The 12,596-nt window shown below is 40.6% G+C and overlaps 1 protein-coding gene across 4 annotated transcripts in view; it reads left to right on the top strand.

Moving 5' to 3' along the window:
- Window positions 1-11,725, top strand: part of USP37 (ubiquitin specific peptidase 37) — a 52,798-nt gene extending 41,073 nt beyond the window's left edge. For all 4 annotated transcript variants that reach the window (XM_073304955.1, XM_073304958.1, XM_073304959.1 and 1 more), the window contains 5 exons: window positions 2,385-2,445; window positions 4,874-4,989; window positions 6,438-6,507; window positions 6,804-6,942; window positions 7,681-11,725. In XM_073304955.1, coding sequence (XP_073161056.1) covers window positions 2,385-2,445; window positions 4,874-4,989; window positions 6,438-6,507; window positions 6,804-6,942; window positions 7,681-7,768 — 474 coding nt within the window. In that variant the 3' untranslated portion in view covers window positions 7,769-11,725. The remainder of the gene's footprint in view (window positions 1-2,384; window positions 2,446-4,873; window positions 4,990-6,437; window positions 6,508-6,803; window positions 6,943-7,680) is intronic.
- The last annotated feature ends 871 nt before the right edge of the window (window positions 11,726-12,596 follow it).

Here is a 12,596-nt window from a genome sequence, read left to right as displayed (position 1 = left end):
GGACAATAATTGCAAATTGTCTCTACTGCTAATATTTATCTTCTAGAAGAGACCAGTATGAAGAGCAGAAGATTATTCTAATTCACTAGCGAGTACATTCGGTGAGATTAACTATATTAATCACAGTTAGTATAAACTTTGAAAATCACACCTAGATATTTAAAAGGTTCACCTATACAAAAAAAGGCAAAGCTGTTCCTCACCTAGTTATGTATTGAAATTTAACAAGCCTCATTCTTTATCTTCCATACACCTCCCTAATTCATCCCCCACTTGAAGGCCTTGCAGTGTGTCCTGTCAAGAGACACAGGGAGAAGCAGGTTCTAATGCAGATGACCATCCCCTCAGGCAACCATGCCAGCAACTCTCTTTTTAAATCAGAACATGGTTAGCTCAAACTGTTCCTCTGACCTCAACTGCTGTGGTATCACATGAGGGATAAGGGCAGGTTTCTGAGATAATTAGGTCCCAAACCATTTAGGTTAATATTAGCACCTGGAATTACACCCTGAAACAAAGTGGGAGCTAGTGCAGATCACACTGCACTTCTGACCTGTGCTAAGCAAACACACAGCTGCGTTATGCACATGCTGTTTTTGAATAGTCTTCAGTTCTAGCCCCATGTAGTCCAGTCTTAGGGTTGCAAAGGCTAACTCAACCTTCTAGTCAAACACAAATGGGGACAGAAGTGCTACTTCTGCATCTGCAAACATTTAGAGCTCTAACAGCCCCCCTGGGTTGCTAATGTGTTACACAGATACTGGACAGACTGCTCATCTCCCCTTCATACACACAAACATTGAGGGGAGCAGGAACTGTTCAGCAGCACCCCATGGCCAGGACTGGAACCACCCCCGCACCTTGTGCCCTGTTGTCTTGGGCCTCACTGTCAGTGCTGCCCTAACTCCAACCCTGTCCTGTCCTGCCCTTCATTTCCAGCAACTGCATAGGTGTTGGAAGTAGGGGTGCTGCTGCGCCCCCTGGCTTGAAGTGGTTTCCATGATACGCAGGGTTTACAGTTTGATTCAATGGCGCTCAGCACCCCCACTATGCAAATTGTTCCAGCACTATTGAGCAGATGTAAAAATAAAACATTTTAAAAATTAAAAACAATATTTTATATAGATTTTTTATTTTTATCATCCACATTAGAAAAAAATAAAAATCTAATTTTGCCAACCCTACTTCTTTTCAGGTTTGAAATACCTAGACAACTTGGAGTCAACTTAACCCTTCATCCTTCCTGTATAGACAAATAGAGTTCAATACAGTTTACTGTGATAGGGAAGGAGATCATTTGTTATAAGTCCTTGAACTGAGCACCCTGTCTGCTTTGTGTTGATATTAGATATCATGGTACTCCTTGTAAGAGATGGGGTTGGCCTAGATATCAGGGGGCAAATTTCCCCACCCTCCAGTGTAATTCCTTGTGAGGCACAGTGATGGATTTGCTTCATTTCAGCTGTGCTATTAACACGTAGATTCCTAGTGCTTTTGGAACGGTGAGATGAAAAAACCCTTTGGCAATAATGTAAAATGGATTTAAATGTTACCTTCTGGCGTAGTCACAGTGAGGACCTGCCACCCCACCTGTGATTCAGACATGGCACGCATTCAGACCCTGAATTAAGGAGCCTGTTCATGCAGTAGTGCCGGCTGGCTTTGGAAGCAGCCACATCCAGTCTCTCCTGCTGGAATCAGTGTTGCTACAACACAGACCCCTTTTGAGGGTGGTGGGAGGAGACAGGGCAGAGATACAAAAAAAAGATGGTTTCACTTTTATTATCTATCCCAACTTGTTAAGATTCATTGATGTAACGTTTGCAAAATCCTTTTCTATAGTTGGGAAATACAGACACTTTTCCATGAATTATATATTTTTGTTAAGCTGTAGGCCAAGCCCTCTTTTTTAGCAATTTTAAAATAAATTGTAGCAGATTGTTTCACCTTTTGATTGAGGTTTGTGTCCTCAGTTAGCTTTGGGCAGAAAATTGTGTAAATGTTGTCGTAGGGTCCAGAACTTTATGTGTAAGTGACGGTTTTACTTTTCAAATGGTTCACAAATTCATTATGATGCTTTTCAGATCAGTGATCCAGAGAGTGCTCATGGTGTTAGTAGGGACTTGCTCTGCTGCATACCAAACTTTAGTAGCTTTGACAAGCTTTAATTAAGGTTTGTCCCAGGTCCTGTTGCACTAGAACATTGGATTCTTGCTGGTTGTAAACATTCCTTCACATGGAACTTTTAATGTACTATGTCAGGTTTGTTGTAGAAACCAAAGCCGCACAGTTTCAATGGAAAAAGCACACTACAAGAATTTTAAACAGTGAAGTGTCTCAGTGAACTAAGTTTTTTTTGTTTTGTTTTGTTTTCTTTCCATCAGGAGGCACGAGAACAAAAAGAAGACGATGACCTTAAACGAGCTACTGAATTAAGTCTCCAAGGTGAAATTTATTTAACCGCTTCCATAATGCTGCTTTTTAGGGGACATATATCCATGTGTGTGATTGCAACTCTGAGCATCTGAAAGGCAGCTGGGATTTCATGCCTTTATTTTGTTTGACTGTAGTTGGCTCTGTTCCATTCAGCTTTATTTCATTCAGTTATGGAAGTAAATGCCAGTGAAAATTCTTAACATGAAAACTGCAGTAGTTTATCATTCCTTAATTCAGTTTTTTAAAAATATTGTGTACACAGATATTTGGATCTTGAAACTCTTTGTTCCCGAAAAGCCAGCTGTCTATGGCCGAGAGACCCCTGCAATCTCACAACTGCAAATACCCTCTTGGCTGAATCAGTTCCCAAAGCCCTGGCATATCATAGTTCTGTAGTTTTGGATTAACATTTTAATACACTTAAATGTAACAGATTTGCCCAGGATCATGGATAAAATGCTTTATATCTAATAAAAGAACAGAGAGATTATCCACAGCAAGGTGTAGCCCTGGAGAGCACCCAAAGAGAGCAGGTATGCTGCCCGTGCATTCTAAACTGAGGTAACACATTCAGCCCAAGGCTCAGTTAAGCAGTCTTGTAGGCCTAGCATACGAGTAGGGCAGAACAAAGCCAAAAAACCCCACACCAGAAGAGGGGCAGTTGTGATGATGAAATACAGGAGTATTACTTAAAATTCACTTCTAATCTTGCCCAGGCTCCTTAAATAGTCCTCCCTCGCTTATTATTGAAGAGGCACGGGTCTGCTCTTTAACAGGAATAAAACAATATTAAACACACAACAGTGTAAAAGTATAATTCACAACTGTGATACATCACATTGTGAAGATTCAGCCAGTTACTACCGTGTACTCTTAACCAGTGTCCTGCATTCTTGGGCTCTCTTTGCAGCCCACAGCCTCACTCTTTTATCAGATATTGGGGGTGATGTTTTGGCAAAGCAGGTTCCTTCTCCAGCAGTGGTTGAGTGCATTCCCCCTGCAGCACTTCCGGCCCTTAGTAGGCTGGTAGGGTCCCGCACTGGGAATTTAAAATCCTCTTGATTTGCAATCACTTAATTTTGTTTGACATCCTGAATATTGTCAAATGCCTCTAAGCATGCTGTCATGTCATTCATAATTGTGACAGCAGGTACTTGCTAACAGGGATGCTAATACGTTTTCACTATGACACTGCTGTTCCCTTCTCACATGTAGCCAGCAGTTCTTTTTTTTTTTAAACATGATCCAGTGTTGGTGCTATTGGTCCAGTGTTGATGCTATAACAGTGTAGTAATCCCAGCACTATCAGTGTTTTGGGACTAAGGATTCTCTGTGATTGCGTCTCCATGAGTGACTCACTTGGACAGCCTGCATTTCCCTGGGACAATGTATCTTACAAAGCTCGGAACAAAGAGCATGAGATCTGGCAATAAAGCATTTTCACTTAAGAGGGTTCAACTGCGGAACACACCTGAGAGGAGATTAGACTAATTCAGCGTCTTGACTTTACAGGGCAAGTTGCATGAACCTTCCTTTTGACAAAGTATTTCCATCCTAGCTGGCATGATGACAGTTTTAAAAAACCAGGGAGAGGAGAAGAGCAGAGAACTCGAGTCCAATTAGGACTCACCATGCAAATTTAAATTATCTGGGAAAAGTTTAGGTGCTTCTGTAACAAGTGCTGGGAAAAAGCTTTAGTTGGTTAGCTGCAAAGTCCCAGAAAGTTTAGAACACTGTGTAGGAGAGCCCTTCCGGCTCTAACAGAAAGCCGTGTGCACTTTGCTCAGCCAAGCATTCTGGAAGTTCCTGCAGGGAGCAGCCCTTCTCACCATGTATAAACAATGAAAAGATGGAGGCTGCCAGCAGTAGGTTTAGATGCCAGTTTTAATTGATAAATGTAGTTTGTGAATAGAATTTCTAGTTGAAATATAGAGAAATGCTTCTCACCATGGAAACTTCCCAATCACCAAGCAAAATGGGTGCAGTTCATTTAATGTGGATGTTGACCATGGGCCACCAAAGCTTTTGAAAAACGTAGCTGTGCAGACAAATTAAATTTGCAAAAAAGTTTGCATTGACTGTTTCTGCTCCCTGTAACGCGGCCCTGCTGTAAAAGAGGGTGAAAGGCGTGTGTGCTGCTGCTACTTCTGCATTTTCTGCAGTTCAGGGTCTGTTTCTTGATTCAGAGTCACGGCATAAGTTACCACATTTTTTTGGGTGGGTAGAGAGGGGATGTGAGGTGTTTTTTGTAAATTTTCCAATATCCCTTGCTTTCTTCAGAAGGGAGAGCCTTTAGCTTTAGTATTTCCTTGGTGTTTGTTTATGAAGATTCATTATGAAGAAAAATCTAACCCAACCGTCTGTAACGTCTGTGGTCTGCTTTCCAGTATATGCCAAAAATTCTGACATGGCATCATTGTGTCTTTGTGCCATTTAGAATTTAACAGCTCCCTTCTGGACAGTGTTGGCTCTGATGAGGACTCTGGGACTGAGGATGTTCTCGACATGGAGTACTCAGAAGCTGAAGCTGAAGAGCTGAAAAGGAATGCTGAGGTGACGATCCATTGTTTCAAGCGCTGAATGGGGAACTAATGCCTCTTCACATGTTCACCACTAGATATTTTGGAGCAAGTGCATCTGTTCAGTCTTAGAGGACCTTGTTAAGTAGCAGCCTTCCCATTAGTACACCTCTACCGGATATAACGCTGTCCTCGGGAGCCAAAAAACCTTACCGTGTTATAGGTGAAACCGCGTTATGTCGAACTTGCGTTGATCGACCGGAGCGCTGCTTTACTGCGTTATATCCGAATTCATGTTATATTGGGGTAGAGGTGTATTGGGAAACAATGTATAGTTCAGTAATCTCCCTCTATAAGAGCGTGTCCTACAGTTAGAAGAGCTGCCAAGACCCCTTGGTTGCTGTGAGGGATCTTATGGGTGGGGAGGGGAACAGGGAAACAGAGTAACTTGACTACTGGAAGCATTCTGCTGTGTGAAACAAGTGAAAACACAGGCTGCTTAATTATCAAAAAGGGAGAAACAGCATTTCAGATAGTGTAGTGGTTTGTGATAGTGCGAGTAACTGCTGTGGGTTTCTAGCTCCTGGACCATTAAAGATCAGGCAAGTTGTGGAGGAGGCCGGCCTTGTGAGTCCTGAGTGGAATATAGCAACAACTCCTGCTGTCTGACCCACTGAGGGTCACTCGTCTATCTTGCTTGTAAGGAGAGTGTTGTATGGCATCTAGAAAGGAAAGGATTAATGTTTTTTATTGGGAATTCCTTTAGGGAAGTTTTACTTCCCTTCCAATTGCTGAACCTTCATCAGAGAGCTGTGTTTTCACACCGCTGTTGAACCCCAGTCTATCAGACCGAGGAGGACCAGGAAATCTCTTTAAAGCCAGTCAGCATTATCTGTTCTTAATTGTCACGGCTGAGTTGATGAGAAGAGCTTCATCCCAAATAAGAGGAGAGGGACATTTTCTCCTTAACACTCCAAGAGCAGGGGAAGAGAGAATCTCTAGGCCACCAATCCAGTCTTTCCCTATTGATTTACCTCATTTATCAAATGGTTTGTTTTAATACTGCGGAAATCAATATAGTTCTCTTTGATTGTTCTTTTAACTTCTCTCTGTGGACTTATTGATATCAATGGAAAGTGGTCATTCAGGAAATAGCTTGTCTAGACAAATGGCAGTGCAAAGCAAAATGGAGAGCTTGTATCTCAAAACAATGACTGCTTTGTTGCTGTTCCATTGGCAGATTGTGAATGGGGAAACAAAAACAAAATCTCATGGCATTTTCCAATTTTAAAGGGACACTTTTTCCTCCTGGCCTGATGCAGTGTGGCAGTTCTTATGTTCCTTGATCACATTTCTCAAACAGCTGAACTTTGTGTACAGAGTACCCAAAACCATATTCTAACATGCTGTAAGGCCTTTTGTTCTGAACTAAGTGGAATTAAGAGCATATTTAAAAGCAAATGATTGGATTGTATTTTCCAGATAGGAGAGCTCCCTCATTCCTATCGTCTCGTCAGCATTGTCAGCCATATTGGAAGCACATCCTCTTCAGGTAGGGAATATGATAACTTCGGTATCTCCGTCTCTCTGTTCATGTGGAGATTAAATAAATGTAATTGAAAATGGTTGTAATATTCTTTGAAGTTGCAGAATAGCGTTAAGATCTGTTTTCATAGTTAACATTAATTAGTCAAAAATACCCATTTAGTCTATAAGTGGTTTGTACAACATGATGGCATTTCAGTATTTAAATGTCAGCTAACTGCAACAGGGTATCTAGAAACAACTTACTGATTTGTTTTGAACTATAGCATGAAAATAAATATGGTTTCTCTTTTTATTTTTTAGGCCATTATATTAGTGATGTCTATGATATCAAGAAACAGTCCTGGTTCACCTACAATGACCTAGAAGTGTCTAGAATTCTAGAGGCCTCTGTTCAGTGTGATAGAGACCGAAGTGGCTATATCTTCTTTTACATGCACAAGTAAGAGAATCTCACTTCCAGTCAGTAATCATTTCCCAGTCATGAAGTTCTGTGCTTCTCTCCCTACCATCCTCTTCAGTGGAGTTGTCAAATCTAATATTTGCCAGTGTGTCTTAATTTTGATTTACTGCTGCATGTGATTTTGACTAGCACTAAAGCATCCTCTGAAAGTTCAGTAGCGCAGAATTATCCCTCGCTAATATATAGTGGTTTAGACATACCTTGCAGTCCCTTCTAACCCTATGATTCTGTGGTTCTAATTGTCATAATGAGATCATAGCTAAGAATTAAAGGCATGTTTAAAGAGGATGTTCAGTATTTCAGCTAAGTATTAGCCCTTAGTGTATGTTTTCCTCTGACATATAGTCATATATTTGTAAATTCCCATATTCCCCCCAGCTCTTTTACTAGCATTAATTTATTCTATTTTTGCTGCCCTCTTCCCTGCAAGGCTTAACACGCTCTTAGATTTGCTATAATTTGTTGCAAAAATCTTACTGCAGCTTCCAACTGGTTCTGAATGACTTCAGAATTTCAGGAACCCTGCTTAGAGACCTTTGGTGACAAAGTGTAATTCTTTAGGCTTAACTAGTAGGATCTATAATTCTGAAATTTCCAAGGCTTAAATTAAACCACTCATTTCCTGTGTGTCATTCTCCCTTCCCATAGGACTGTCTTCATCTTGTGCAGCAGCTCTGCACTCACTGATTTCATAATCTCCCTTCTCATGTTTTCTAGGGAAATCTTCGATGAGTTACTAGAAACAGAAAAGAATACGCAGCCGCTTAGCATGGAAGTGGGGCGGTCTGTTCGTCAGCCTCTGTGAAGAGCAAATCCCTTGTTTCTCCTGAGCATGGAGAATTCTGAACTTGCGCAAGACACGCAGGAGTAGCAAACAGCTCAGGGCCAAAACGAGACAAAAAGTAAGGCATATGAGATGCTTCACTTGCAGAACCACGCATGTAAACCTTGGGCCTGAACCATACTTGTAAACCTTTGACATCTCAAAGCACTCCTCCTGTGGTGAGATTTTTATTGTTCCAGAAATATTTTTGTCAGCATGGAGCCTTAAAGAGTTACATCAAGCCACAAGACCACAGCTGCTCATAAACTGATGAAACAATAGTGCAAAAAGAGGCTTGACTTTAAAGTCCATTAACTGTGATATGTGAATGAGGAGGATTTACATATCACGTGGCATTCTACTTTTCCCCTACGAGCAATTAAAGCAATACAGCCTGCAACCTGGCATGTATGGTGTCAGTAATATTCACTGGAACCCTAGATCACCAAGTACGCTATTGCCAGTCTGTCCTGCTAACAGGTGTGCTGACATCATTCAAGTTGACGCGTTTTGACATTCATGAGGTTGTAAATGCTCTGCCATTTACATGCCGTTCCAGGAAACAAACTACTGGTGCTGTGGAATTTATTGCATACCCTACCCCCACTGTGTCATCTTGTACAGGTCATTTTTGTCTTTGTTTAGAAATGAGATTATATTTCTTTCATTTAAAAAGTTTATCCTTTCTAACTGCATCTTCTTCATAGTGTCATTGCATATTGCAGTTTACATCTTTCTGTCAGTATGTCTATTTCTCACTGACTTTACATCACGTTGGGCTGCCTTGTTTTGACTCTGACAGAAGCAGCTAGTGGGGTGGAAGGTAAGCTTTGGCCTATTGGCAGATTCTCTTCCAGGGAAGCAGCGCCAGTGCTGAGCAGTAAAAGGAAGTGAACTAACAGCTCTTCTTTTTACCTCACACATCGGAAGAAGAGCATTCTAGCATTAACTCTTCAGGGTCTGCAGGCACAAATGTTTGTCTCTGTCATCCTCAAGTGGAAAGTCTGAAAAATTCTTTTAGCAGTTAGACCGATCCATAATTTCACATTGTCCCTACAAAGCCCAGGAATCACACAGAGACATAGATGTTTTTATTCTAGCTGCCTGTTGGTTTTTTAGGAATATGGGCTGCTCAACTGGAATAAACTAAATCAGTTTAGAAGCTTTTGAAAACCCATTTTGAGTGTTAACATAAGATATTACAGGGCCGAACTGTTACATTTTATTATCCTAATTGTACCTGGTAACGTGACGCTCATTTTATAGCTGGCTTTGGCAAAAATATCCAGTGATTTAATTTTTATTTGAACCTTCAAATGGTCTTTTATTTAATATGGGCAAGTATTTCCTTAATTGGTATTTACTTTTATTGCAAAGAAATTGTTGCTAATCATTGGAGCAGTTACTTTTCTACCCCTAATTTGGATTTTGTGATTTGAATAATTGGTTACAGAGAGTGCAAAGATATTTGTATTTAAACTGCCATTAGAAGTTTCTCAGGAATAATCCATCCAGAGCTAAGTAGACAAACCATTGCTGTAGAGGACAGCAGGCAAAATAATTCCTCCACAGATCTTGTCAAGTTAAGGCTGATCTTCTGGTCTGTGTACCAAGCGAATCTCAATGAGTTTTGTTACGGCTTGGATAATATCTTATTGGTTGTGTTGATCTCATAGTAACTGGTCTAAGCATTAAACTTCTGTCACAAACAGGACAAAGCTTTTACCTCATAAGGTGCAGCACCAGTAGTATATGACATGTTAATTTATTATAAATCATTATGATTTTGTATTGTCAACAGTGAATGTGTTAGTGGAATGTGCGGGGGGGGGAGTTTAATGTAGGAATTTTCTTTGACTGATAAGGGCACGTACCTATGAAAATGTGGCAAAGATTTCTTCCATCATAAAAGCAAAGCTGCCTTCCTCATCTTAACCAACATCACCCTTTTCCCTACATGCTGAAAGCAGCACCCATGGCGCTTTAAATAACAAATGTACTTCTCGCAGCAGCGAGTTAGCACTGCTGATTGCTTGGTGGGGAGCAAATTATCATGTTGAGGCACAGCACTCCAAATCAGTTCATTTATAATAGAAAACCAAGATTGCCCAGTTTTAGTTGTTACCCTAATTAATGTATAAAACCAGCTTTGATGTAGATCCAGAGTTGAGAGAGCTGATGCTTGAAACCAGATTTCATGGTCCCTCTAGTGAAAACCAGGATCTCACTTAGCATAGCTAGTAACAACTAGTGAACATATGTGTCTTTCACTTTTTTGGCATATGGCAGCTTGAGTGACCCTGTGAACCTTTTCCTGAACAGAGCTGGTTGTCAGTCCAACACTGTACGCATCCACATCCCCCGTCTAAAGATGGATTCTTTCTCTCAGCTCCAGGGTGGCAGTGAGGAAGGAAATCTGTACCTTGTCAAGGGGTGTATGTATAAATATATGCTTTGGGGGTTTTGCACAGCATGGCTAGTTCATTCAGAATCGGGGGGGAGTATGTGTTCCCAGCATTCTGTGTTATACCTAATTAGCTTTCACATTCAATACTACTTGTATTTTTGCAATAACTTTGAAATTCAGTAGAGCTTAGCTCTGTGCAACCTTTACAACCATATTGGATTATATGTAGGACAGACACAAACCAAATAAAAGCCAGCACATGTAAGGGATTTTAGCATCAGATATCTTGGAAAGGAAATCATTTAAATATCCTACAAACCCTTAATGCCTTTATTAAAATGGCCATGTTAATAGTGGTGAGACCTGCTAATGAGAGGTGGTCTTTCTGGGAGATAGTGGAGTGCTGTTGGTCTGAACTATGTATCCTATTAATTAGAAAGGGTTTCTAGAGAGTGCATGTTATAAAACACTCTTTGACATTTCCTGAAATATACAGAGTTGTCAGTTTCAAAAGAACCTGAGAGCCAGTTTAGTTTGGTCTGAGTGTGCTTCAGCATATAAAAAACAAAAGAAAACACTAATGTCATTCTTTCTTCCACCCCATCATCGGATGTCTGCTCTAACTTGTTCTTGAGTTACTCCTTCACTGTATTTGGCTACTTTTTATGATAAATGTATAAATGTTTATGTAAATGAACTGGAATTTTTGTCCCAGATATTGCTGTATGTGACTGAGTCCACATAGAGGACTGTTGTACTGGGATGTGCAAAAGAACAACAACAAAATGCAGGTACTAGCTTCCTAATTAAAGCTTCAGTCTATAATACGAGGATTTAATAATTGGGAGGAGAGCGTTCTGATGTATCTAACCTTGGCTGATTGCCTCCCCAGCCCTGTCTGCATCATGGTGTAAATGGCCTGATTTGGAGTGTCCTCTACTTCCTTTTCTGTGTGTGCTGTATCTGATGTACTGGAAAGATTAGCAGATGCTGTTTGCACTGCAACCAATGGGAGAAGCAGTTGATTATCCAGTGTTAACTTCTTATTTAAATTCACAAAAGGTTTTAGATGCCCGTGAAGAATTCTTTGGTTTGGGGCGGGGGGGAGTTGTGCGTGGCTAGAAAGAACTAACTGGGTCACTTTTTAACTGATCTAATCTAAGATTGTAATCAACTGCCAAAGAGAGAGAATAAAAAGGGGTTATGTATCCTTTGCACTCTGCTGTCAGTATTCCCCATCCCACCGGAGATCTTACGTGCCTCCTGACTACATAATTATTCTTGAAAAACTGGGGGGGGGGGTGGGGGGTTCCAGGTGTGTGTGTTTGAGTGCAGCCAGGATGGATGCCACGTGACTGGGTTAGATTCTGCATTGAGTGACTTTTGATTCTTTACAAAGTTGATGTGGAGCAGCACTTTCTCTGTGTTTTAGCAGATCTGTTCCTCGGTATTCTTTACAATTTTGCTCTTGTTTTTTCCTTTTTAAATGATGTGTAGATAGATTTTTGTGAAATTAAAACCTCTTTATTAACCCTCTGATGGGTTTGAATCTTATTTCCACAAAGATGGAGTTTTCTGTAGACTCATATAGATGTGGATAGTTGAGCACTTGACTCCACTCTGCTTACGTTGGGGGCCTGTACTGTACCTTTAGTGAAGAAGAAACTAGTTTGCTCTGTAGAAGAGTGCGGCTCTGTTCCATTGATATAAAACTACTCAAGATAGTTAAGTCCCAGGCAGATTGCGAAGAGCTACAAAGGGATCTCTCAAAAGTGGGTGACTGGGCAACAAAATGGCAGATGAAATTCAATGTTGATAATAAATGCAAAGTAATGAACAGTGGAAAACATAATCCCAACTATACGTATCAAATGATGGGGTCTAAATTAGCTGTTACCACTCGAGAGAGATCTTGGAGTCATCGTGGACAGTTCTCTGAAAACATCTACTCAGTGTGCAGCAGCAGTCAAAAAAGCAAACAGAATGTTGGGAATGGCAAAAGGGATAGATAATAAGACAGAAAATATCATATTGCCTCTATATAAATCCATGGTACGCCCACTCTTGAATACGTGCAGATGTGGTCACCACATGTCAAAAAAGATATATTGGAATTGGAAAAGGTTCAGAAAAGGGCAACAAAAATGATTAGGGGTATGGAATGGCTGCTGTAGGAGGAGAAATTTAATAAAATTGGGACTTTTCAGCTTGGAAAAGAGACGACATGGGGGGGATATGGTAGAGGTCTATAAAATCATGACTGGTGTGGAGAAAGTAAATAAGGATGTGTTATTTACTCCTCATAACACAAGAACTAGGGGTCACCCAATGAAATTAATAGGCAGCAGGTTTAAAACAAACAAAAGGAAGTATTTCACACAACACAGTCAGCCTGTGGAACTC

This window comes from Lepidochelys kempii, chromosome 11 (genome assembly GCF_965140265.1).
Source record: "Lepidochelys kempii isolate rLepKem1 chromosome 11, rLepKem1.hap2, whole genome shotgun sequence".
NCBI lineage: Eukaryota > Metazoa > Chordata > Testudines > Cheloniidae > Lepidochelys > Lepidochelys kempii.
The sequence above is the reverse complement of the archived record's forward strand: the minus strand, read 5'-3'. Positions and strand labels throughout refer to the sequence as shown.